At 36.5% G+C, this 24,213-nt stretch overlaps 1 protein-coding gene across 1 annotated transcript in view; it reads right to left on the reverse strand.

The window, feature by feature from the left end:
- Positions 1-8,181: 8,181 nt before the first annotated feature.
- Positions 8,182-24,213, reverse strand: part of LOC146489366 (DNA polymerase alpha subunit B-like) — a 17,767-nt gene continuing 1,735 nt past the window's right edge. Inside the window, exons 3-18 of the mRNA XM_085111486.1 lie at positions 22,477-22,574; positions 22,141-22,195; positions 21,275-21,390; positions 20,038-20,240; positions 19,537-19,625; positions 18,368-18,523; positions 18,041-18,103; positions 17,688-17,754; positions 14,764-14,882; positions 14,639-14,677; positions 13,374-13,447; positions 12,487-12,586; positions 11,605-11,711; positions 10,855-10,914; positions 10,082-10,208; positions 8,182-8,535 (exon numbers count right to left, since the gene is read on the reverse strand). Of these exons, the coding sequence (XP_084967612.1) occupies positions 8,377-8,535; positions 10,082-10,208; positions 10,855-10,914; positions 11,605-11,711; positions 12,487-12,586; positions 13,374-13,447; positions 14,639-14,677; positions 14,764-14,882; positions 17,688-17,754; positions 18,041-18,103; positions 18,368-18,523; positions 19,537-19,625; positions 20,038-20,240; positions 21,275-21,390; positions 22,141-22,195; positions 22,477-22,574 (1,632 nt within the window). The 3' untranslated portion in view covers positions 8,182-8,376. The remainder of the gene's footprint in view (positions 8,536-10,081; positions 10,209-10,854; positions 10,915-11,604; positions 11,712-12,486; positions 12,587-13,373; positions 13,448-14,638; positions 14,678-14,763; positions 14,883-17,687; positions 17,755-18,040; positions 18,104-18,367; positions 18,524-19,536; positions 19,626-20,037; positions 20,241-21,274; positions 21,391-22,140; positions 22,196-22,476; positions 22,575-24,213) is intronic.

Genomic DNA, 24,213 nt, shown 5'->3' on the forward strand with positions numbered 1-24,213 from the left:
CGCGCATCACTAACATAATAATGCAACAGATAAAACTGCCCGCATCAGTAACGTAATAATGCAACAGATAAAACTGCGCGCATCACTAACGTAATAATGGAACATATAAAACTGCGCGCGTCACTAACGTAATATTGCAACAGATGAAACTGCGCGCGTCACTAACGTAATAATGCAACAGATAAAACTGCGCGCATCACTAACCTAATAATGGAACATATAAAACTGCGTGTATTAGTAACGTAATGACGGATCAGATAAAAGTGTGCGCATCACTAACGTAATAATGCAACAGATTAAACTGCGCGCATCACTAACGTAATAATGCAACAGATAAAACTGCGCGCATTACTAACGTAATAATGCAACAGATAAAACTGCGCGCATTACTAACGTAATAATGGAACAGATGAAACTGCCCGCATCACTAACGTAATAATGCAACAGATAAAACTGCACGCATCACTAACGTTATATTGCAACAGATAAAACTGTGCGCATCATTAACCTAATAATGGAACAGATAAAACTGCGTGTATTAGTAACGTAATGACAGATCAGATAAAAGCGTGCGCATCACTAACGTAATAATGCAACAGATAAAACTGCGCGTATCACTAACGTAATAATGCAACAGATAACACTGCGCGCATCACTAACGTAATAATGCAACAGATAAAACTGCGCGCATCACTAACGTAATAATGCAACAGATAAAACTGCGCGCATCACTAACGTAATAATGCAACAGATAAAACGGCGCGTATCACTAACGTAATAATGCAACAGATAAAACTGCGCGCATCACTAACGTAATAATGCAACAGATAACACTGCGCGCATCACTAACGTAATAATGCAACAGATAAAACTGCGCGCATCACTAACGTAATAATGCAACAGATAAAACTGCGCGCATCACTAACGTAATAATGCAACAGATAAAACGGCGCGTATCACTAACGTAATAATGCAACAGATAAAACTGCGCGCATCACTAACGTAATAATGCAACAGATAAAACTGCGCGCATCAGTAACGTAATAATGCAACAGATAAAACTGCGCGCATCACTAACGTAATAATGCAACAGATAAAACTGCGCGCATCACTAACGTAATAATGCAACAGATAAAACTGCGCACATCACTAACGTAATAATGCAACAGATAAAACTGCGCACATCACTAACGTAATAATGGAACAGATAAAACTGCGCGTATCACTAACGTAATAATGCAACAGATAAAACTGCGCGCATCACTAACGTAATAATGCAACAGATAAAACTGCGCGCATCACTAACGTAATAATGGAACAGATAAAACTGCGCAAATCACTAACGTAATAATGCAACAGATAAAACTGCGCGCATCACTAACGTAATAATGCAACAGATAAAACTGCGCGTATCACTAACGTAATAATGCAACAGATAAAACTGCGCGCATCACTAACGTAATAATGGAACAGATAAAACTGCGCGCATCACTAACGTAATAATGCAACAGATAAAACTGCGCGCATCACTAACGTAATAGTGCAACAGATAAAACTGCGCGCATCACTAACATAATAATGCAACAGATAAAACTGCGCGCATCACTAACGTAATAGTGCAACAGGTAAAACTGCGCGCATCACTAATGTAATAATGCAACAGATAAAACTGCCCGCATCACTAACGTAATAATGCAACAGATAAAACTGCGCGCATCAGTAACATAATAATGCAACAGATAAAACTGCGCGCATCAGTAACGTAATAATGGAACATATAAAACTGCGCGCATCACTAACATAATAATGCAACAGATAAAACTGCGCGCATCAGTAACGTAATAATGGAACATATAAAACTGCGCGCATCACTAACATAATAATGCAACAGATAAAACTACCCGCATCAGTAACGTAATAATGCAACAGATAAAACTGCGCGCATCACTAACGTAATAATGGAACATATAAAACTGCGCGCGTCACTAACGTAATATTGCAACAGATAAAACTGCGCGCGTCACTAACGTAATAATGCAACAGATAAAACTGCGCGCATCACTAACCTAATAATGGAACATATAAAACTGCGTGTATTAGTAACGTAATGACGGATCAGATAAAAGTGTGCGCATCACTAACGTAATAATGCAACAGATAAAACTGCGCGCATTACTAACGTAATAATGGAACAGATAAAACTGCGCGCATCACTAACGTAATAATGCAACAGATAAAACTGCGCGCATCACTAACGTAATAATGCAACAGATAAAACTGTGCGCATCATTAACCTAATAATGGAACAGATAAAACTGCGTGTATTAGTAACGTAATGACAGATCAGATAAAAGCGTGCGCATCACTAACGTAATAATGCAACAGATAAAACTGCGCGTATCACTAACGTAATAATGCAACAGATAAAACTGCGCGCATCACTAAGGTAATAATGCAACAGATAAAACTGCGCGCATCAGTAACATAATAATGCAACAGATAAAACTGCGCGTATCACTAACGTAATAATGCAACAGATAAAACTGCGCGTATCACTAACGTAATAGTGCAACAGATAAAACTGCGCGCATCAGTAACGTAATAATGCAACAGATAAAACTGCGCGCATCACTAACGTAATAATGCAACAGATAAAACTGCGCGCATCACTAACGTAATAATGCAACAGATAAAACTGCGTGCATCACTAACCTAATAATGGAACAGATAAAACTGCGTGTATTAGTAACGTAATGACAGATCAGATAAAAGTGTGCGCATCACTAACGTAATAATGCAACAGATAAAACTGCGCGCATCAGTAACGTAATAATCCAACAGATAAAACTGCGCGTATCACTAACGTAATAATGCAACAGATAAAACTGCGCGCATCACTAACGTAATAATGCAACAGATAAAACTGCGCGCATCACTAATCTAATAATGGAACAGATAAAACTGCGCACATCACTAACGTAATAATGCAACAGATAAAACTGCGCGCATCACTAAGGTAATAATGCAACAGATAAAACTGCGCACATCAGTTAATAATAAATAATTACTAATGGAACACATAAAATTGATAAAACTGCGCGTATTAATAACGTAATAACGGATCAGATAAAAGTGTGCGCATCACTAAGGTAATAATGGAACAGATAAAACTGCGCGTATAAATAACGTAATAAAGAAACAGATAAAAATATGCGCAAGACTAACGTAATAATGAAACGGATAAAACTGCGCGCATCACTAACGTAATAATGGAACAGATAAAACTGCGCGTATAAATAACGTAATAAAGAAACAGATAAAAATGCGCCCAAGATCAACGTAATAATGAAACAGATAAAACTGTGCGCATCACTAACGTAATAATGGAACAGATTAAAGTGTGGGCATCAGTAACGTAATAATGAAACAGATAAAAGTGCGCACATCACCAACGTAATAATGGAACAGATTAAAGTGGGGGCATCAGTAACGTTATAATGAAACAGATAAAAGTGCGGAAATCAATAACGTAATAATAAAATAGATAATAGTGCGCAGAATCACTAACGCAATAATGGAACAAAGAAAAGGGCGCGCATCAGTAACGTGATAATGGAACAGACAAAAGTGCGCGCATCAGTAACGTAATAATGAAACAGATAAAAGTGCGTGCATCTGTAACGTAATAATGGCACAGATAAAAGTGCGCCCATCTGTAACGTAATAATGAAAGAGATAAAAATGCGCGAATTAGTAGCCTCATAATGGAACAGATAAAACTGTGCGAGTCAGTAACGTAATAATGGAACAGGTAAAAGTGTGCTAATCAGTAACGTAATAATGGAACAGTTAAAAGTGCGCGCATCACCAACGTAATAATGGAACAGATAAAAGTGCGCTAATCAGTAACGTAATAATGGCACAGATAAAAGTGCGTGCATCTCTAACGTAATAATGGAACAGATAAAAGTGCGTGCATAACTAACGTAATAATGGAACAGATTAAAATGGGGGCATCAGTAACGTTATAATAAAACAGATAAAAGTGCGGAAATCAATAACGTAATAATAAAATAGATAATAGTGCGCAGAATCACTAACGTAATAATGGAACAAAGAAAAGGGCGCGCATCAGTAACGTGATAATGGAACAGACAAAAGTGCGCGCATCAGTAACGTAATAATGAAACAGATAAAAGTGCGTGCATCTGTAACGTAATAATGGCACAGATAAAAGTGCGCCCATCTGTAACGTAATAATGAAAGAGATAAAAATGCGCGAATTAGTGGCCTCATAATGGAACAGATAAAACTGTGCGAGTCAGTAACGTAATAATGGAACAGGTAAAAGTGCGCTAATCAGTAACGTAATAATGGAACAGTTAAAAGTGCGCGCATCACCAACGTAATAATGGAACAGATAAAAGTGCGCGCATCATCAACGTAATAATGGAACAGATAAAAGTGCGCTAATCAGTAACGTAATAATGAAACAGATAAAAGTGCGCGCATCGGTAACGTAATAATGAACCAGATAAAAGTGTGTGTATGAGGAACGTAATAATGGAACAGATAAAAGTGCGCTAATCAGTAACGTAATAATGGAACAGATAAAAGTGCGTGCATCTCTAACGTAATAATGGAACAGATAAAAGTGCGTGCATCACTAACGTAATAATGGAACAGATAAAAGTGCGCGCATCATCAACGTAATAATGGAACAGATAAAAGTGCGCTAATCAGTAACGTAATAATGAAACAGATAAAAGTGCGCGCATCGGTAACGTAATAATGAACCAGATAAAAGTGTGTGTATGAGGAACGTAATAATGGAACAGATAAAAGTTTGTGCATAACTAACGCAATAATGGAACAGATAAAACTGCGCACATCGTTATCAAAATAATAGAACAGATAAAACTGCGTGGATCAGTAACGTAATAATGGAACAGATAAAAGTGCGCCAATTAGTAACGTAATAATGGAAATTATAATGGTGCGCGCATCACTAACGTAAAAATAAAACAAAGAAATGTGCGCTAATCAGTAACGTAATAATGGAACAGATAAAAGTTCGCGGATGAGTAATGTAATAAGGGAAGAGATAAAACTGCGAGAATCACTAACGTATTAATGTAAAAAATAAAAGTGCACAAATTGGTAACGTAATAATTTAACAGATAAGAGTGCGCGCAACAGTAACGTAATAATGGAAGAGATAAAACTGCGCAAATCACTAACGTAATAATGGAACAGATAAAAGTGCGCGCATGACTAACGTAATAATGAAACAGATAAAATTGTGTGCATCAGTAACGTAATAATTGAACAGATAAAGGTGCGCGTATCACTAACGTAATAAAGAAACAGATAAAAGTGCGCGCACGACTAACGTAATAATGAAACAGGTAAAAGTTCGCAAATCAGTAACGTAATAATGGAACAGGTAAAAGTGCGCAAATCAGTAACGTAATAATGGAACTGATAAAAGTTCGCGCATTACTAACATAATAATGGAACAAATAAAACTGCGCGCATCAGTAACGTAATAATGGAACAGATTAAACTGCGCGCATCAGAAACGTAATAATTGAACAGATAAAAGTGGGCGAATTAATAGCGTAATAATGGAATAGATAATAGTGCGCGCATCACTAGCGTAATAATGGAAGAAAGAAAAGTGCGCGCATCAGTAACGTAATAATGGAACAGATAAAAGTTTGCGGATCTGTAACGTTACAATGGTAAAGAGAAAAGTGCGCGAATCAGTAACGTAATAATGGAGTAGATAAAAATGCGCGCATTCGAACGTAACAATGGAAAAGAGAAAAATGCGCGTATTAGTAACGTAACAATGGAACAAAGTGTGCATCTGTAACGTTATAATGGAAGAAATAAGTATCCGGATATGTATACGTAATAATGCCACTGATAAAAGTGCACGAGTCTGTAATTCAATAACGGATCACATAGAAGTGCAAGAATCAGTAACGTAGTAATGGAACAGATAAACGTTCGCGCATGAGTAACGTAATAATGGAACAGGTAAAACTGCACGAGTCAGTAACGTAATAATGGAACAGAGAAAAGTGCGCGCATCTGCAACGTAATAATGGAACAGATTAAAGTGCGCGAGACTAACGTAGTAATGGATCAGATAAAAGTGCACGAGTCTGTAACGTAATAACGGATCACATAAAAGTGCACGAATTAGTAACGTAATAATGGAACAGGTAAAACTGCGCGAATCAGTAACGTAATAATGGAACAGATAAAAGTGCGTGCGTCACTAACGCAATAATGGAACAGATAAAACTGCGCGAATTAGTAACGTAATAATGGAAAAGATAAAAGTGCACGAATGAGTAACGTAATAACATAACAGATAAAAGTGCGCGATTCTTTAACGTAAGAACGGAATAGTTGAAAGTGCGCGAGTCTTTAACGTAATAATGGAACAGATAAATGTGCGCGAATCTGTAATGTAATAATGGAAGAGAACAAAGTGCGTGAATCAATAATGTAATAATAGAACATATAAAAGTGTGCGAGTGAATAACGTTATAATGAAAAAGGGAAAAGTGCGCGAATTAATAAGGTAATAATGGAAGAGATGAAAGTGCGCGAATCAATAACGTAACAATAGAACATATAAAAGTGCGCGAGTGAATAATGTAGTAATCAAATAGGGAAAAGTGCGCGAATCAATGACGTAATAATTCAATGGATAACCGTGGGCGAGTGAATAATATAATAATGAAACAGGGAAAACTGCTGAAGTTGATAACGTAATAACGGGGTGTCAAGCGCTTTAGGGGTGCAAAAATATAGGAATACAGAACTCAACGACATGAAAATGTTGGAGAAAACTTACCAAAACTGCAAAAATATAGCACTTATTCCGGCAGTAATTTATAGGCGCAACGTAAGGTTCTAATATTTTTGATAGACTCTCTAGATATACCGTTCATTTAAGATGTTGCCAAAATTTAAAGCCAACAAAAGGAAGATGCTTTTTCGGTTTCAAAAATGTCTTTTAAACTTATCGTTAGTCTATCATTTACTTCAAAAAGTCAAAAATATAAATCAATTTTTTTCTGGGATCATAACATCATCTCACTGACGATAAGTTACTTGGTGTGCAAGATCAACAACAAGGGCAATCTTACATTCCTTTCAGTTCAACAATGGTTGACAATATCAACAGGTTCAAGTCCAAAACGCAGTACTGACACTTCTGTGAATGCAGGCTGGTAGCAAAGAAATGGATTTACTGACAAAAACACTTAGAATTACAAAACATAGGCCAAATAAAAGTCAATTTAAACACAAGTCATTTTTAGGAATGACAAGGGAGCCATAGGAGTTCTCGGGAAAAATAAATAAATAATAATAATAACAATAATAATAAAATAAATCAAATAAAAACAAAACAAAATAAATTAAATAAATAAATGAAAAAGGAGAAGGGGTAGGGGTGTAGTAAAATATGAAATAGAACAAAATAAATCAAAATAACATTAAAATTTGGGCCATGCATTGAATCAGGGAGACTACTGAACGGTCCAAATAATAATGAATGAATGAAAGAGCACTGAGCCACGACAATGACTGAACAACAGACAAACAATAGAGTCATGCCAATCTGTGCATTAGCATTAGCAACAGACCACTGAAACTGCATCCTAACCACCCAACAGACAACAAAGCAAACGAACAGGAATGACAACCTCTGATGAACTGAATGAATGAATGCATTCTGACGTGTTGCAAACGGATCTTTGTTACATGAATATCTCCTGAATTGTGGATTTTAAACGCCAGTGCAACGGTTAGTTCATTTTTTAAACATTTCTTGAATATTTTTTTGAAAGAAGGCTTGAAATATAGGAAAGTAGGGGAATTTTCCTCAATTTATAGGACTTTATAGGACAAGTCTGAAAAAATAGGATTTTATAGGAATATGGGACTCGCTTGACACCCTGTAATAAGGAAAAAAAAGTAACAATGGGGCTGGGATTCACAAATGTAGTAATCAAACAGGCAGTTGTGGGGGCATCAAAAACCTAAAAAGGAAATTAATAATACTGTACGGAGCAATATCAAGGAAGAAGGAAGAATGGATAGTGTGTCAGTAACATTAGGATTACTGTTTGTTGCAAGAAAATGAGAACCATCAAATATATGTGTATTGTTTTATTTTCTGATCATTCACCACGTGTGACAATAGATGTGCCATAGTGTAAGGTGACTCATTGTGCTCTGTTTGTCTGTATAGCGTTAAACACCAAACTTGTTATGAATAAGATTTGGATAGCAGAACCATGATTCTATGAAAATGTCAATCCTGTGTCCAGTGGATTGGCTAAATTGGCTTTATATTCTGATGACTTGAGCCAAGGAACTTGCTGTAATATGGGATGACGGCTTGTCTGAATGGTTTGGTGATGGACGTATCCACACTTTTGCATAGGAACCACCTACAAGGCCTTTGGCCAGTCGGCCTGGGTTCACACACAGGGAGCCAAGAGTATCCTGCAGTAACAAACAAATACATAATATTATCATACACGCAGGTCATGTAAGGCCTTGACACACTGCCTAGTTTCACAAGCAACACCATCATAAAGGGTCAAGTAGTAATTAAGCTTTAATTTAAGCGTTTTTGGTGATGCACATGACACAAATCCCCTTTTGAGTTTTTGCATCCACACAATATTTACTATTAATTTATAGTAGAAAAGTTTGGAGAGTTATTTTAATTCAGACAATGCCTTTGACAATGTCTTCTGGATGTACGGCGAGGGAATGTTATTTGCACCACGCAGTGAGTTAATGGAAAAAATATTAATTTGAAGATTTCTGTTGATGTGAATCGTGTTTTATCATTAATTTAACTCCTTTTGAAATAAGCACTGTTTGTAATATTTGCCACGTGTATTTACTCAAGTAGATATGGTACTTGACCGTGATATAACAAGAAGGATTGTACAGTGTTAACCAAGTAGAAACATAATAAGTCAAGAAAGGGAATTGAATTATTTGGTCAAATAATGTCAATCATTATTAGGGCCAAATTGATTCTGGATCTAATTAAAGATCTTGTTTAACGTAAGTGGCGAATTCAATTTAGCACTATTGTAAGTTAAAAGAGGACTAATTAGTGATTTCATTTTTAATGTGGGAATTATAATGTAGAAGGCTTTATCTAAACAGGAACTCATTAGCCAAGAGTACCAAAGCAATAAATGGACACTTGGCAGGGAACCTAACATTTTACAAGCTGAACTACTAATTTCTGAGCTCTGCTCTTAAATGAGTAGTGAGGGGAAAGAAGTTATGAGGAAGATATTAACAAGCAGACCCAGCTGTGGTGTATAGCTAAGAAAAACCTCAGCAGGCTCGTTGATAAACCCAGCCGACTCTTACTGACGGTGCACCTTTAACAAGCCTCAGTTACTTGCGTTCTGTTGAAATTTAAGCCGCTGATAAGATCTCTTTAGCCAGTGGCCTGTTCTTAGTGACATCCCTGGTAAGACCCTGTGTTGAAATTTTGGCAGTAAACTGTGTTGTTTTTCAGTGGTTTTGAGTGCAGTAGGCTCAGTATTGGAGTTTAGATAATTTGTTTTGGCCAGAAAAATCAAACGATGTTATGAACTAGGAATTCTGGATCTCATCACAAGATATGAATTACTAGATCCTGAAATAGACATGTCAACTGCTTCAGCACACCACTGAACTACAGGAGACTTGTGTGAGTTGGGCCATTAAACTAGGTTCATGGGACAAACATCCTGCACACTGCTAGGATTTGAATGTTATGAGTGGCATATGCACATTGAAAGAAAGCCTGAAAAAATACCTCGTAATCATTAATCCACCAGGCCCCAGTTGTTCAAAGAGCTCCAACCAAGACATTTTATCCACTAAATAGCGACTTATCCACTGGATAAAGTTACCCACTCTTTGAACAACAGGGATCTGGCGTAAAACATAACATCAGATTTCTTTCACTCATGAATGTGCATATTACACTGACAATGCAACAAAGTAAACTGCCATTAACGTGCATAACCAGTACCTTGGCAAAGTATCGGAGATCCGACGGCAAGATCAAGACGTCAGGGTTATAAGGAAGCAATGCATGCTTTTCAAACTGCTCATAGTCCAGGTTGACATCATCTGCTGGAGGATGGAGTGGGTAATAGCTGTGGAGTGCAAACACTACTTTAAACTCTAGCTATGAATCCTTATCAAACCACAGCCAACTACAAGTTTAGCATTACTTATTTCCCCTGGATGGGATTATACATTGTAATATGTCACGGTTACTCCCAATGTTTAGTTCACTTGAGGTTTCCATAGTGGTTCACAAGTAGAGATTTATAACCATCGCTAAACTTTGATCTTCCAAATGTGTGATTGCAAGTTTGAAAGAAAATCAGGTTGAACTAAATCTATTTAGGATAAGTGCAATATTTTGCAGGATATCATTTAATAATACTTCAAAGTCATTAGCTTTTGTACATATTGTTATAATGTCTCTACCAATTAATGATTTAATTTGACAACAGAAAATGAAAACTACCACTTCAGGCACCAGATAGTTAGACCATGGAGGTGAAGAAAGACAAAGAAAACTATTAAGACTAATCACTTGCTTGCACCCCCTCTTTACCTCGCTGACCCACCCAATCCAAGCAACAGACAGAGGTTACAGAGCTTTCCACAGGATAAACTTCCAACCATCAAAGGGTGATTTAGTAAAGCTTGATTGCACACACACTGAACTGTTTTCATTAAAAGCCTAGGCAAACTAAAGATCTTGCAAAAAAAAAAAAAAAAATTAAATACCTATGCTGATAAAGAATATGTTTGACAAGACGACCAAGTCTGTCAGATGAGCCAGGTGGACTGAAATAAACAGAAAAAATTTGTAATTAGCTTCAGGAGAGAGTTACTTAACCAGCTCAGGATTTTCAAAACACAACATTATCTTTTTGAATCAATGACTTAGGACTTGTGTAAACAAAATGATAATTTCAATAATACTCAATCAGGATAAATAGCCTGGCTGTTGGCCTACCCAAACTGCACCCTACTGACTTTCTGACATGACATAACAGGTGCTAATTGTTCCCCTTTGGGTGTTTGCCACAAAGGGATTAATTGACAGCTGCCACACAAAACACCCCCTGCTCTAGGTCATTTATCAATGGTTTTGTTATTGTACTAGATTTCATTTTCATTTTTGATTGCTCTCAAAGCAGATGCAGTGTTTTTAACATATTGTTTTTCTCCCTCCCACCCTTCCTGTTTTCAGAATTTTATCAGGGGAAGTGGCAGAAAGGTTTATTGCTCTATTGATTTTGGCTATTCTTGTGTATTTGGTTGTAGAAATAAACTTCTCTCTTGGCCAAAAACAGACTGTGTTGTGTTGTTGTTGTGTAGTTTGCAAGTGGGGTGGGAAGGGGGGGGGGGGGGGTGCAATTGCTTAAGACTTAAACGTAAGGCATGACATGACAGCTAATGTGTAGACGTTAATGGTTTTGACTGGAGTGAATTTTTGTTGCAAGAGAATTCCTCTAACAAAAAAGTTCTTACCAAACTGTTTCTTCACTGCCCAGATGTAATAGCACATCCACAGATGTAAGACCAATTGTCACACCATTCACTACAAGGGTGCAGGGATCTGACACAAAATAGATTCTCTACAGAAGAAAACAACAGTGAGCAGGTAAAAGCTTGTGCCACTCAGCACTTTACATTTACTACACCAAATTTTTATTACACCACACCATCATGGACACAACAAAAACTAACAACAGATAGGAAGGTTTTTGAAACATTTAGATACCATAAAGTTCCCTGTGAAATACACTGCTGCTCCCCCCCCCCCCCCCCACCTTTTGTGAAAGTAGTAATGAGCTTTGATGATTCCTGATCAAGCCTCAAGTAACATCTTTCACTCCCCCTCCCAAAAAACCCAAAACAAATTGACAACCCCTTGGGACAATCTGAAATAAAAAGAGTCTGTAAAAACTAAATGCTGTGTATGTGGAAATAGTACAAGAGCCGGTAACAAAGCTTTGATTGTGGTCTGCTTGAAACTATTTTATTGGAAAACAAAAAAGAAGTTTTAAGTAAAACCGTTCACAAATATTCCCATTTGTAACAATTTTACAAAGACAGAAGGGCTCATACACCTTATTTTTAGCTCTGAAAAAGACAGCTGGTTCATTTGCAAGGTAATCATAAATGAAGCTAGTTTTCGTCAATAAAGGTTCACCAATGTTACCATTCATAACCCTTGAATTACTGTCATATGTTACACTATACAAATAAAGTGGTTATCAATATTTTTTATCTTATATTAACTGATTTGCAGATGTCCAAAAGAGCCAAATATCTTGAAGCATAATTATAATGTACTGATACAGGAACAAGATGAGCATAACGTTAACATATTAGTGTTGTTAAACATACTTCAGGTACATCATATTCTGGTTTGAATGGTGGCTGGGGATAAACAAAGTCATGATGTACGTCCCGATGAGATGGCACGAACACAACTGTGGTGAAGAGTCTGAAAGAACAAAAAATGAACAGTAGATTTTAAGGCTATTATTGACCTTGAGATTTACCAAAGGAACAGCTTATGTTGACCATAACATAGCATTGTTATTCCACCTCAGAAGTATTTGTTATCATTGCTACGGCAAAACTGGTGATTGTTTAAAGCGTGACATAAACTGATATGTTGTGTATTGTGGCATTGAGTTAGCTTTTGTCTTAAAGGCCGGGCCAAACGAGTGGCCGATAGTTGCGGATAGCTGAAACTCTCGCTCTCGTTTGGCACCCAACTATCGGCTGCTTTTATCGAGTTTGAACATGCTCCAATTTTTGTTGATAGTCGCTGATAGTTTTGTCTCGTTTGGCACCCCGCTCGATAGTTGCCGATAGTTCAACTATCGGCCACTATCGGCTCTCGTTTGACCCGGACTTTACATTTGCAAAGGACAGGACTCCAGTACAATTTAGTAGGTTTAGCTGTGTAATTTAAACCTTTCCTGTAATGTTTCTTTGTTCACTAATTTCTACATTACTTGTATACATAAAGACCATAATCAAGTTCAGTATTATTAGTAGTTTTACTGTCCTAGTTGAAGTTGCTGCTGTCTCTGCAAACAAGTAAGCTCCAAATATAGTTTAACCACACATGAATGGACAAGCCAAAGGCTACATAAACATTAAGGCTAAGGAAAATGAAACTTGCCACAGTAAAGATTTTTTGTGCCAAATCATTAGACACATGGAAACTCCTTTTTTACACTTACAAAAAATTAAAATTAATATAACAATGAAAATCTTACTTTTCTGTAGCTTTTATAATCTGCTGCACTTGTTTTTCAAACAGATCTTCAAAAAGTTCTTCCAGATCACCATTCTAAAATACAGAAGTTGAGTTAATTAAATTTGAACAGAATGTCTTTCAGAAGGCTACCATTCTCTTTATGGATATTGAAATTGTAAAGAAATAATATGTATCTATAAATTGAAGAGCTGAGAGCATAACCGACTTATGTCGAATTTTAGCCCAGTTTTCGATTTCGCTCGCATTTGTCCCAATCTGAGGTGCGTTTCTTACATTCCTGTCATGCACGTAGTAGTTTGTAACAATCAAATGAAAGTGTAACAGAATTCTTTTCGTTTCTCCCGTGAGAAAGACCGCTTTCGTGTGCCGTGGTTCAAAGACAACAAGTTTATATTTAATACAAATATTAATACTCAATGCATTGTCCTTTTGGTCATCCATAGTGACTATAATGTTATCGATTTTTCTTTAGAAGATGGTAACAATTCCCAATGGCATTAATATGAAACACAAATCGGCGGGAAAAAAAATGAACAATGTTTTTCAATCGAATTGAACTTCACATGCAGAAATTCGGACAAATCCGAGCAAACTCGCAAAACGGGCTGAAATTCGACATAAGTCGGTTATGCTCCCAGCCCTTCAATTTTACATGTATGAGGGATACAATATGACTTCACGCTGAGCGTTGATTCATGAACATCATTCATCAGATGTGTTTTTTTTTTTTTCAATCTTAGTTGACCCACCATTGCCTCAATAGCTCAAGAATTTTCTTCAAACATCCCATTGATTAATTTTGCTGTTTGTTCTAGTAACTTATAGCTGTACTAGGATAAATGGTTAAATTTTCAGACAATTTAAGAAATTGAATATAGAAATATGTTCCTATACACTTCAGAAGCACAATCCTAAATAAAATACTTATAATTTTGTCAACCCTCACCAACCTTTCACCTATTTAATTCTTCTCCAGTCCTGCAATGCACATGGAGTATAGTTTGACAACTAATTTCACAATTTTGACAGAGCAAATATTTCCTTTTTTTCCTTTCCTTTTTACGGAAAACAAAGTTTTCAGGTGTAGAAAAATCCACAAAAATTACCCTTAAATAAGCCTGGATTTTTTTTAACTTACTTACAGTCAGTATATCACTATGATTATTACAGAAAGCTATTTCATACACTAAGCAATCAACAGACAAAACACCCAATTGACACACAACAAATAAATGTAGTCTCTATGTTTTACACTGTACTTACAATGATTTGATCATGTTTGGAATCAACAAAGGGTCCTAACTGAGAAGAAACAAAAGAAAGTAGTTTTTTTTTACTATAGCAATTAACACATTTATTTAATGGTTTTAAATATTTGTCTTACTTACTAAAATAAGAAGATCTGGCTTATCATTTTGTACTGTTTTCATGAGGTCTGCAAGAGGTTCATAAAGAAGGCTGTCTGAAGTCGTGAATGGACCAGCAGCCACCAACATCAAGAAAGGTTCTGTAAAGAAAAAAGCATTGACTAAAATGAAACTGTTTTAGTTATCATGAGGAGTTTGGATACAGTGCGAGCCAGCGAGCCATGCGAGGCATGCGAGTCATACCACAGGGAGCCCACACAAACCGTGTGACTGGTGACTGTTTACAAAATTTAAAGGATTTGTATGGAAATATTATAAGGTTCGTATTATAGCCAAATGTTAGGGAAAATATTTATCTGAAAAGTCACAATAAATGTAAACTTACCTCAATCGTTGTGCTTTGTCGTTCTTTTGCCAGAAAACGGCGAATTTAGGCGATTTTGAAGGTTTTGCTTTCGTCGTTTACCTGAGCGTTATATAGAGAGATGAGGTCAGCTTCCCGGGAAAATCCCTCGCGCGCGTCCTGTCAGAACAGTCAACAGTGGCTTCGCATACAGTCGCTTCGCAGAACACAGATGTTCCTTCGATCTTCCTTTTCTTTTCGTCACTGCCATTTGTATTTGAATTTATCTGCTTCAGAGTAGACAACATCGTACCAGTAGGGTTTACCGATCGAACTGATCTGGAATTTCAAAAGAAGCTGACCTCATCTCTTATTGGCTAAGGAGAACAAAGAGCGTTTTCGTCGTGTCGGTTTTCGGTCACGCGCTACTCACCTCACCCCAGGGCAGTTAGTATCAATTTGCTCTCAATTTGACCACGCTTCCTCTCCCATGGGAGTGATTTATGAATGGGCTTTGTTAACCACAGCATTTACCGCATCCAATCAGAATGGAGCAGTCAGCGTGACAGTTCTTGACCTGCACACAAAAATTTGTTACGGTGAATTTGAACTTCGAATGCCGATATCTTGGTTTTCTTCGGCGGCTGGCGCTTCTCGTTTTGAACGGATTTTCGATCGAATGATACGAGAGGAAAGCAAAACATCTCGACTTTACTGGTGCTGGGTTTGGAAGCGGGGCGATTCGAATTTCCGGGTGAAAATCGCCTCGGCGCTGGAGCATTCCTGACAGAGTTTTCCTCCCTTGTCTCTCTATATAACGCTCAGGTAAACGACGAAAGCAAAACCTTCAAAATCGCCTAAATTCGCCGTTTTCTGGCAAAAGAACGACAAAGCACAACGATTGAGGTAAGTTTACATTTATTGTGACTTTTCAGATAAATATTTTCCCTAACATTTGGCTATAATACGAACCTTATAATATTTCCATACAAATCCTTTAAATTTTGTAAACAGTCACCAGTCACACGGTTTGTGTGGGCTCCCTGTGGCTGAACGGTTCGCACGATCGAAACAGGACAGAAAGACTATCGGAGAGGGGAGAGAAAGTCAAAATTTGTCGCTCTCCCTCGACCCAGACTGTTCGCATCCAAAATAACATGGCCGCCGCGTGAGCCATCGCGGTTTAACATATTCGCGATTGAAAGCACGTTTCCAATAACAAAACAAACTATTTCCAATTAAAATATTTTTAAAAATTTATATTTTCCGATGGCTCGCATGCCTCGCTGGCTCGCACGGCTCGCACGGCTCGCATGCCTCGCTGGCTCGCAGATTATCCGGACCCTATCATGAGTGGATGAAGAGAAGGTCTGCATCAATTAATTATCTAACTCAGTCAAATATACCAGTCCCATAATAACATTGAAGGAAAAATAAACATTTAGGGCAAGTAACATTTTTGCTTAACAGAAATTAGTACTTTAATGTTTTTCCTATATGCTCAAGTTTATCATGTGACTTGCCTTCTTAATGCACCAAAAGAGCAACAGACGAGCGACTGGACTCCCACAAAAATGGACTTCGAGAAAATCTAGTTATCATGCAGCACAAATTATTAATTTTTTCATTAATTTATGTTTAATCTGGACAATTTTTTCTCCTGGTGACCTCTACTACTTTTCCTTGCACCTCAAGCTAAGCAAACAATTTCCTTCTCTCTTTTCTTCCTAAAAAACTAAGCATCATTCTTTTCTTTCATTTGCTTGGGTTAGTAGGAATGTGCTCAGGAATATAACAAAAAAAATAAGACCCAGGGCTAAAAATTTATCACCTGTGCTTGGTTAATGTCAGGCCAGTTTTGTTGAATTCTTTGTGGCCCAGGACAAAATACAATGGACCACAATTTCTCTCGTTTATCACGAAAAACGCCGCATTCACTTGAATAAATGTCCCATGGCAGTTATACAGCATTAGCACATGTGACAACATTTTATTTCAATGGACGGCAAAATTTTGTGGGTGAGATTGGAGTCACATGGTAAAGGTAGAGTTGAGGAAAAGAAGAGAAAGGTACTCCAACTAAACTATGTGTTATTTTATTTTAGTTTTAACTTTGTACTTTGCAAAAATCTTAAACTTCGAACTATTTTGCATCGTAGTTGCAAATCGGCAATGAAACCTCAACTTTTATTTGCCCCAGGCTGTTTTAAATTATCACTGACGACTGGGCGACTGCCAATGTTTAGCCCTCAAAGCATTTTATATAGGGTAACTAGATTTACACAAGCAACGTTCATCTAGGCCCTAAATTCCGGATCAAATTGGAATTTGGAAATGTTGGTTTTTGAGGAGAAGGGAAAACCAGAGTACCAAAGAAAAACCTCTCGAAGCAAGGACAAGAACCAACAACAAACTCGACCCACATATGATGCCAAGTCCGTAAATTGAACCTGGGCCACATTTATAGGTGGAAGGGGAGTGCTCTCACCACTGCACCATCCCTGCTTCCTCTTATGTGATGTCATTCAAATAGTAGCATTTGATGGCACAGTCCCTGACCCCCATGCCCACAATCCAGTTTTCTCCATCAAGCCATAATTACCTGACACTTGGTGTTCAGACTGGGAATCAGCAGTCTCTGTTGATGAACGGAAAGGAAGCGGAATGCCCTAAGAAAGAAAAACAACAACAACAACAACAACAACGTTATTACTGACTATTACAGTGTTTTTTTCTTGATGTCAGACTATGGGTAACAGATTGGTGCAAATCTGTATAGAGATTAACCCAAAGTACAACTCAAGCAGATATTAGCTCCTATCCGTGAATTACTGGGTTGGTCATTGGAGCTCAAATCATACTGATATAAGATTATTTCCTTTTTCCAAAGGGAGTTCATAAGGTAAACTGTCAACCCACAAAGAAACATCAGGTGATTTACAACTCTTCACTTACTGTACAAATTTTGTTCACAACAAATTTTTGACCAGTACTGTTTAGTCCCTCTGCAGCCACAACCTAAAAGCAAAAACAAAAACAAATATTGAATAATCTTTTAATGCTTGACCAAGACATACTTTAGCTCTGTTAGGATACATCACACAATGCTATACCATTAAAATTTATTTTGTGAGTAAAGAACACTGTAACTTGTTACATCCAAAATTAACATTAAATAAAAGTCTAATTGACATAAGGTGATTTTCACGTAAAAGCATCAGAACTTGCCTCGGACAAGCCAATTTAACTCAGTGTGCAAAGAGCTAGTTTATCATACATTACCTGGCCAGGAAAAAGTGCAAACTGCCGTACTTCAGACAGGTCCAATTTGACTCTGGCTCCTGATGACAGCTCCTGTGAACCTTCTAGCATTACAGACTGTGCATTCAATTTCCCATTTGAGTCACAACAAACTCGGCCAATGACTGAAACTTCTTCCTTCATTTAACATAATAGTAGGAAACAAACATCAACAGATGTCTTCAGACACAACACTGGCATTTTATTAGAAGACAGGACCCAAGCAAGCAAAGTAGCTTGAGCTGAGACAAGAAATCTATTTATCAAAGAAACGATTTTATATATAATTTCTAATAAAGTATTTATTATGCTACTCAGTACTAATGCCCAATAATATAAATTGTACAAATATCTGTTCTGCTTTCAAAGGAACTTTGCATAATTTGTAGTAGTGTATCTTCTTCCTTATGGATATGTATAAAATTAATTAACTCTTCTTCTCGTTTACCATAATAACAATAATTGTAGTAATGGGCACAATATTAGTTAACCTAGATGTGCCCCCCTCCTCTTTAGTAATATACTCATTTACAAAATTAATATTCATATAATGTAATTATGTGCTAAGTGGAGGAAATAAATAAAATGTCTTAAAAATTAATAGTCTAAAGCATCGCACTGCATGACTCAATTATGTGAAACTTTCCTGAATAAAAAAATGTTGTTCACTGGCAACAAGTTGAATTTGTTTTAGAGTTGAAAAAAGAGAAATTTTGTATGGCTAAGTGAAAGTCCCAAATTTACATAAAACATCAAAAAATGTATTTGTTACATTTGCATACAGTAATGGGCAAAGGTAAATTGGAACTGGTTTGTCTGCACTAGCCTGGCATGTGTTGTTATAACTTACTTTGTTCAAGGTATTTCAACTCAAAGTAAAAAATATTGACTTAATTCCCATTCCAAACTTTGATAAAATAGAGCCAATTTGTCATTCTTTTCATGGGTTACTGATCTCATAGAAAAAATTTGCATCAGAACATCAACATGCTAGATTGATTTTGCAGCTCCTTTTTATCTGCAGTTTCAAGTTATGATCAAAAGTCAACTTGCCTACCTTCACTGATAATGCTTGTTTTATCCAAGCTATTCGGGTTCAAAATAAAACTATTGACTGAAATTGCAAAGTGAACAAAAAAACATGAACTGACCTGAGAAGGCACACATAAGCTAGAAAACTCCTCAACTCCTAAGCTTGCCTGCAGTTTTTCTGCCATATCGTCGATAAGGTCACTGAGTACTGGAAGAATAATGAAGGTTATTATAAAAACTTAAATGATTTCAACAGGTTCAATTGGGAATGAAGTATGAAGCAAACTCCTGTTCATTTTACCACCCAACAACAACCTACTGTGGAACAACATAATATTGCCCTATAATCTACTGGACTGCAGAAAAGTGAGTGACATCTATAAGCCACCAATAGATCAAAGCAAACCAAAGGCAAGATGCATTTGTTTTTGTTCGCAAAACCAATGAAATTTCTTTTCTCCAGTTTGTTTGCCGCATTTTTTAGTTTTGCTCACACATAATCATTTCAAAGTCACTCTACTTTCCCAGGGTTGTAGCCAATGCACAGTAGAATTCATAAATCATAAAACTATAACTTGATCATTTTAAAATTAAATGTTTCAAGTGATCGTTTCACTTACCAGCAGCTTTATCAGTCTGTTTTTGGAACATGTATTTGTAGCCTTTTAGCAAAGCCGTGTTTTGCTTGGCATGCTCTACTGTCAACCCTGATGCAGGAGTGTGTTGTCTGATAATCTGCTGTGGATCAGTGCCACTGGGATTGAAGGTGAATACAACCTCTCCAGAGTTGTTACGTGAGCCATACTTCACAGATGGAGTAGCACTGATAAAAAAAATATGAACAAGTCTGATTAGGACAAAAATAATTTGAGCTAAATAATACAACAAAACTCCTCAAAGCACAAAACACTAACAATAATGATAACTACAGTCGACTCCCGATAACTCGAACCCTCAAGGGAAATTGAAAAAGGTTCGAGTTATCGGGCGTTCGAGTTATCGAGGGTAAAATTATATAGAAAATGGCCTGAAAGGAAAGGAAAATTGGTTCGAGTTAGCGTGAGGTTCGAGTTAGCGAGGGTTCGAGTTATCGGGGGTCGACTGTATCACAATACATTAATTTTAGAATCTAACAAGGGAGGGAGGGAGGGAAAACAAGCGGCCAAATAATCTACATACAAACTGTGATCGTGCAGATTGATACACTGAGAACAATAACCCTACCCATTAATTAAAAGCTTAAAATACAATGTACATCTAAATTATACAAAAACGATAGATGAAAGGCACATAGGTATTAATTTTTTAATTATTTTAAATGAAATTCAAAATACTCAGATTAGTTTTGGACAGTGTCTAAACGAGAATCAAATTTTGTCACCTAACCTATGCTGTTTAGACATTCTCCAGGAGCTGTTATTTTCCTTCCCTGGCTAGAATTCTCATGGTATTGCTTTATCTTTTTTGTGAATAATGTTGCTTCAATGTACTGGCTGGAAATAATTTCAATTTCCTTTTCAGTAAAACATGTGTCTTTCTATTGACACCTTTACTTTGATCAAGCATTTACAAAATTGGTAACGCATCTGCCATCTTGGGCATTTAACTCTGAAACAGTCTACTAGAAGTAAAATATGTCTTTCAAATTTCTACTTGGATTTTTTCAACAGGGCTGCCATAATTAGCTTTCTCTCAACATTTCTCAGCCCTTCATGTCATACCTGAAATATTACATTTCCCTTAATCTTTCACTTTCATTTCACAATTAATTTCATGTGAGCTTTCCTGAGTTTTGTAAAGCTCAGCTTACATGTAAATACATCAAACTGTTTTGCTTTGTTTCTAAGTACAACCTACCTAGCAGGAGAGAAGCTGGCTGGGGAGAATGCAGCCTGAGCAGGATTCCGCCCAATAGATGTATGTCTTTTGTTAATTGCTGCTTCTGGGGTTGTATGTGGCCTTTTAGCAGGGCCCTGATTTATACAAATAATTGGTACAATACATTAATAACATAAAACTATACATGGTACTCTCAAAGGTTTTGTTGTAGGAAAGTAAGTCAAATGTAGGTAGTAAGGACAAGATCACAATAAACTCGGCAGTAAGGCTGTGAAAATATCCCCATGGAAGGTTTTTTGTTTTCCATCCCCCCCCCCTACCCCCAGGAAATTATAGTTAAGCTTCATACTTTGCTTCTAAAATTGAGACTCCTAAGAAGCCCCTCCCTCTAGGAATTTCCAATGACCTTCCATGGGGTGGGTATGTTTTTTTTTCCGGAACTGCACATTTTTTATCAAATCAAACATCATATTAGTTTAAGCTTAGTTGAAAAGGGCATCTCTATCCTAATTTTCTTTTTTTTTTTATTCCAGCCTGTAGCCCTTAGTAAGATTTGCTCCGCATAGCCATAAAACACACAAAAACACCTTTACCAGGTTTCTTAGACCATCCAAGTACAGTAGCACACGAAGGTACTGTCCTTAACACAATTAATATTCACACAAAAAGTAGAAAATTCAAACACCACAATGATGGTGAGACAGGACAATTATTGTTACAGTGTATGTTGAGAAGACACTTCAATAATGAAACTGAGATCAAGACTACCATAATAAAATGACTTGGCAGCTACAACACTGAACACGTATGGTCATCTGACAGTCAAATACAGTTCTTGGTAACTTGGATGATGCATAGTTACATGTGTACTTATTAATACTCACCTTGCTTCCAGGGGTTTGGTAGCATTCAATCAAATCCTCATATTCTTCGTTTGTACTATAATTATGGTCAAGATTAAATACAGCATCTAAAATAATTCAGTAAAATTACACAATAGCTCCTGCTTTACTAAGCTGACAATTAAAGGAGAAAAAAATACATGATTTCCAGGTTAACAAATACATTCAGCTTTTAAATTTGGATTGTAATTAAAATGAAGTTGATAATAATTATTGATATAAGAAAGTTTAAGACTTTAATCATTTATTATAAGTTCTTTAAATTCCCTTTTCTTATCTTGCTTATCTGAGCTCTCAAAAGAAGACAACAAAGGATACAATTCACCAATGTTGGTTCTATCCAACATTGAATGTTTGGTCTCTTCCCGATTGATGTTCAATTGTTTTGAACGTTTCTTGTCTTTTGACAGGCATTGCTTCAAAATATAAATAGGAATCAGAAAATCACTCAATTAATTACAAACCTTTTCACTGTTTCTCCACTGTTTTCGACAGAACATGCCTGGGTTCAATTCAAAATGTAGGTTTGTAACTATATTTCTCTGTAACTCTTCATTGGAAGTGAAATAAAAAAGGGTTCAATTCAGATGTTGTTTTTATGGTAACTGAACTTTTTGTTGTACAATTCAGGGGGTTATTAAGTAGACGAAAGATCCTTGCAGTTAGTTATGCAACTTAAGCAGTTCCGAAAAGAAAGCCAGGAAACCCAAACATTTTCAATTTCAAAAAGGGATCTGTAACCAGGTGGATTCATGATAGTCAAAATATTTATCTGGTTAAAAATATGGATAGATTTTTTAAGTATAAAAAATCTAATGTTTTTAAAAACCCAATGTTTCGGGCAAAATGTCAGCCTTAATCATGGGAAAGTGATAAGAATTTTACAAAGACAGTGAACATATAAAGAGAAAAATGCAAATTTTTTGAGCTAAAGAGATGAAACATGTAACCTCTGCACTGATAGCAAATGGGTACTCAAAACATTTTATTATTAATGGCAGTAAACATTTCATTTTTTTATACGTATACATAATTTTAGCCAGAGAAACGTTTTAATTATTATTTTCAAAAATATTTCATTTTCCAAATTGGTCTAAAGCATTCTTTGGACTGGAATTCTGAAGGCATGTGGAGGTCCTTAGGCTAAGAATTCCAGAGGCATGGGGGTCTTTTAGTTCTGGATTTCCAGATAGGGAAGAGCTTGAAAGACAAATCAAAAACAGTGGTCAGGACAATGAACTGTTTATCGGGTACAGTTTGACTGTCAAATAACCGGTAAGGGAAATTTAGTAGCAGACATGTCGAATTTGGGAAGAACTAAAATTGAACAATATATTGTAAACAATCCAGAGGACATTGTTGATTAGTTCCAGACATGACATTGGCACCAGGAAAGTGTGTGATTACTTTTCCAGTGGAAAACAGGTGTAAGTGACAATATGGCCTTTAGAATCCTTAACATTTTTCCAAACATGCTTTACTTTGGCCTACAGACTTGTCATCACATAAGAACTTTTGTTCAGAAAGAGAAAAAAAGGAAATTACTTCAAGCATCACTTAACAGTTGGTTTGTTAAAGTCATAAGCTTGCTGGGCAAATTCAAACCCTTAAATCATAACGTATCTGTAATTGCCACAACAGAGCCAATCTGTATACATGCCAAATGAGAGCTAATTTAGTGAAATTTAGATTCCAAGCCAAATCACCACTTGGACCTGTTTTCCACTTGGCCCTTCAATTATTTAATCTTGTTTGTGAATATTACAGTATCATGCAGAGTATTGTTTTGCTTGTATGGAGTACTGCAAAAATTGTTTCTCCCCTTCATTTCACAGAATATTTATATTTATATGATAAGTTGCTGTGTTTAACTGATCAGACTTGTTTCACATTGCATGCTATACAAATTGCACTCAGTTTTGAACCAAGTTAAGAATATTTCCGGAAACGGAATAAAGATATTCTAAACACAGAAACAGATTTGTGAGCGACATGTACAGTTGGAATCAGGTAGTTTATTTAAATTCTACTCAACAGTAAACTAAACTGATTCAA

This window comes from Pavona decussata, unplaced genomic scaffold (assembly GCF_977016875.1).
Source record: "Pavona decussata unplaced genomic scaffold, jaPavDecu1.1 SCAFFOLD_6, whole genome shotgun sequence".
Taxonomy (NCBI): domain Eukaryota; kingdom Metazoa; phylum Cnidaria; class Anthozoa; order Scleractinia; family Agariciidae; genus Pavona; species Pavona decussata.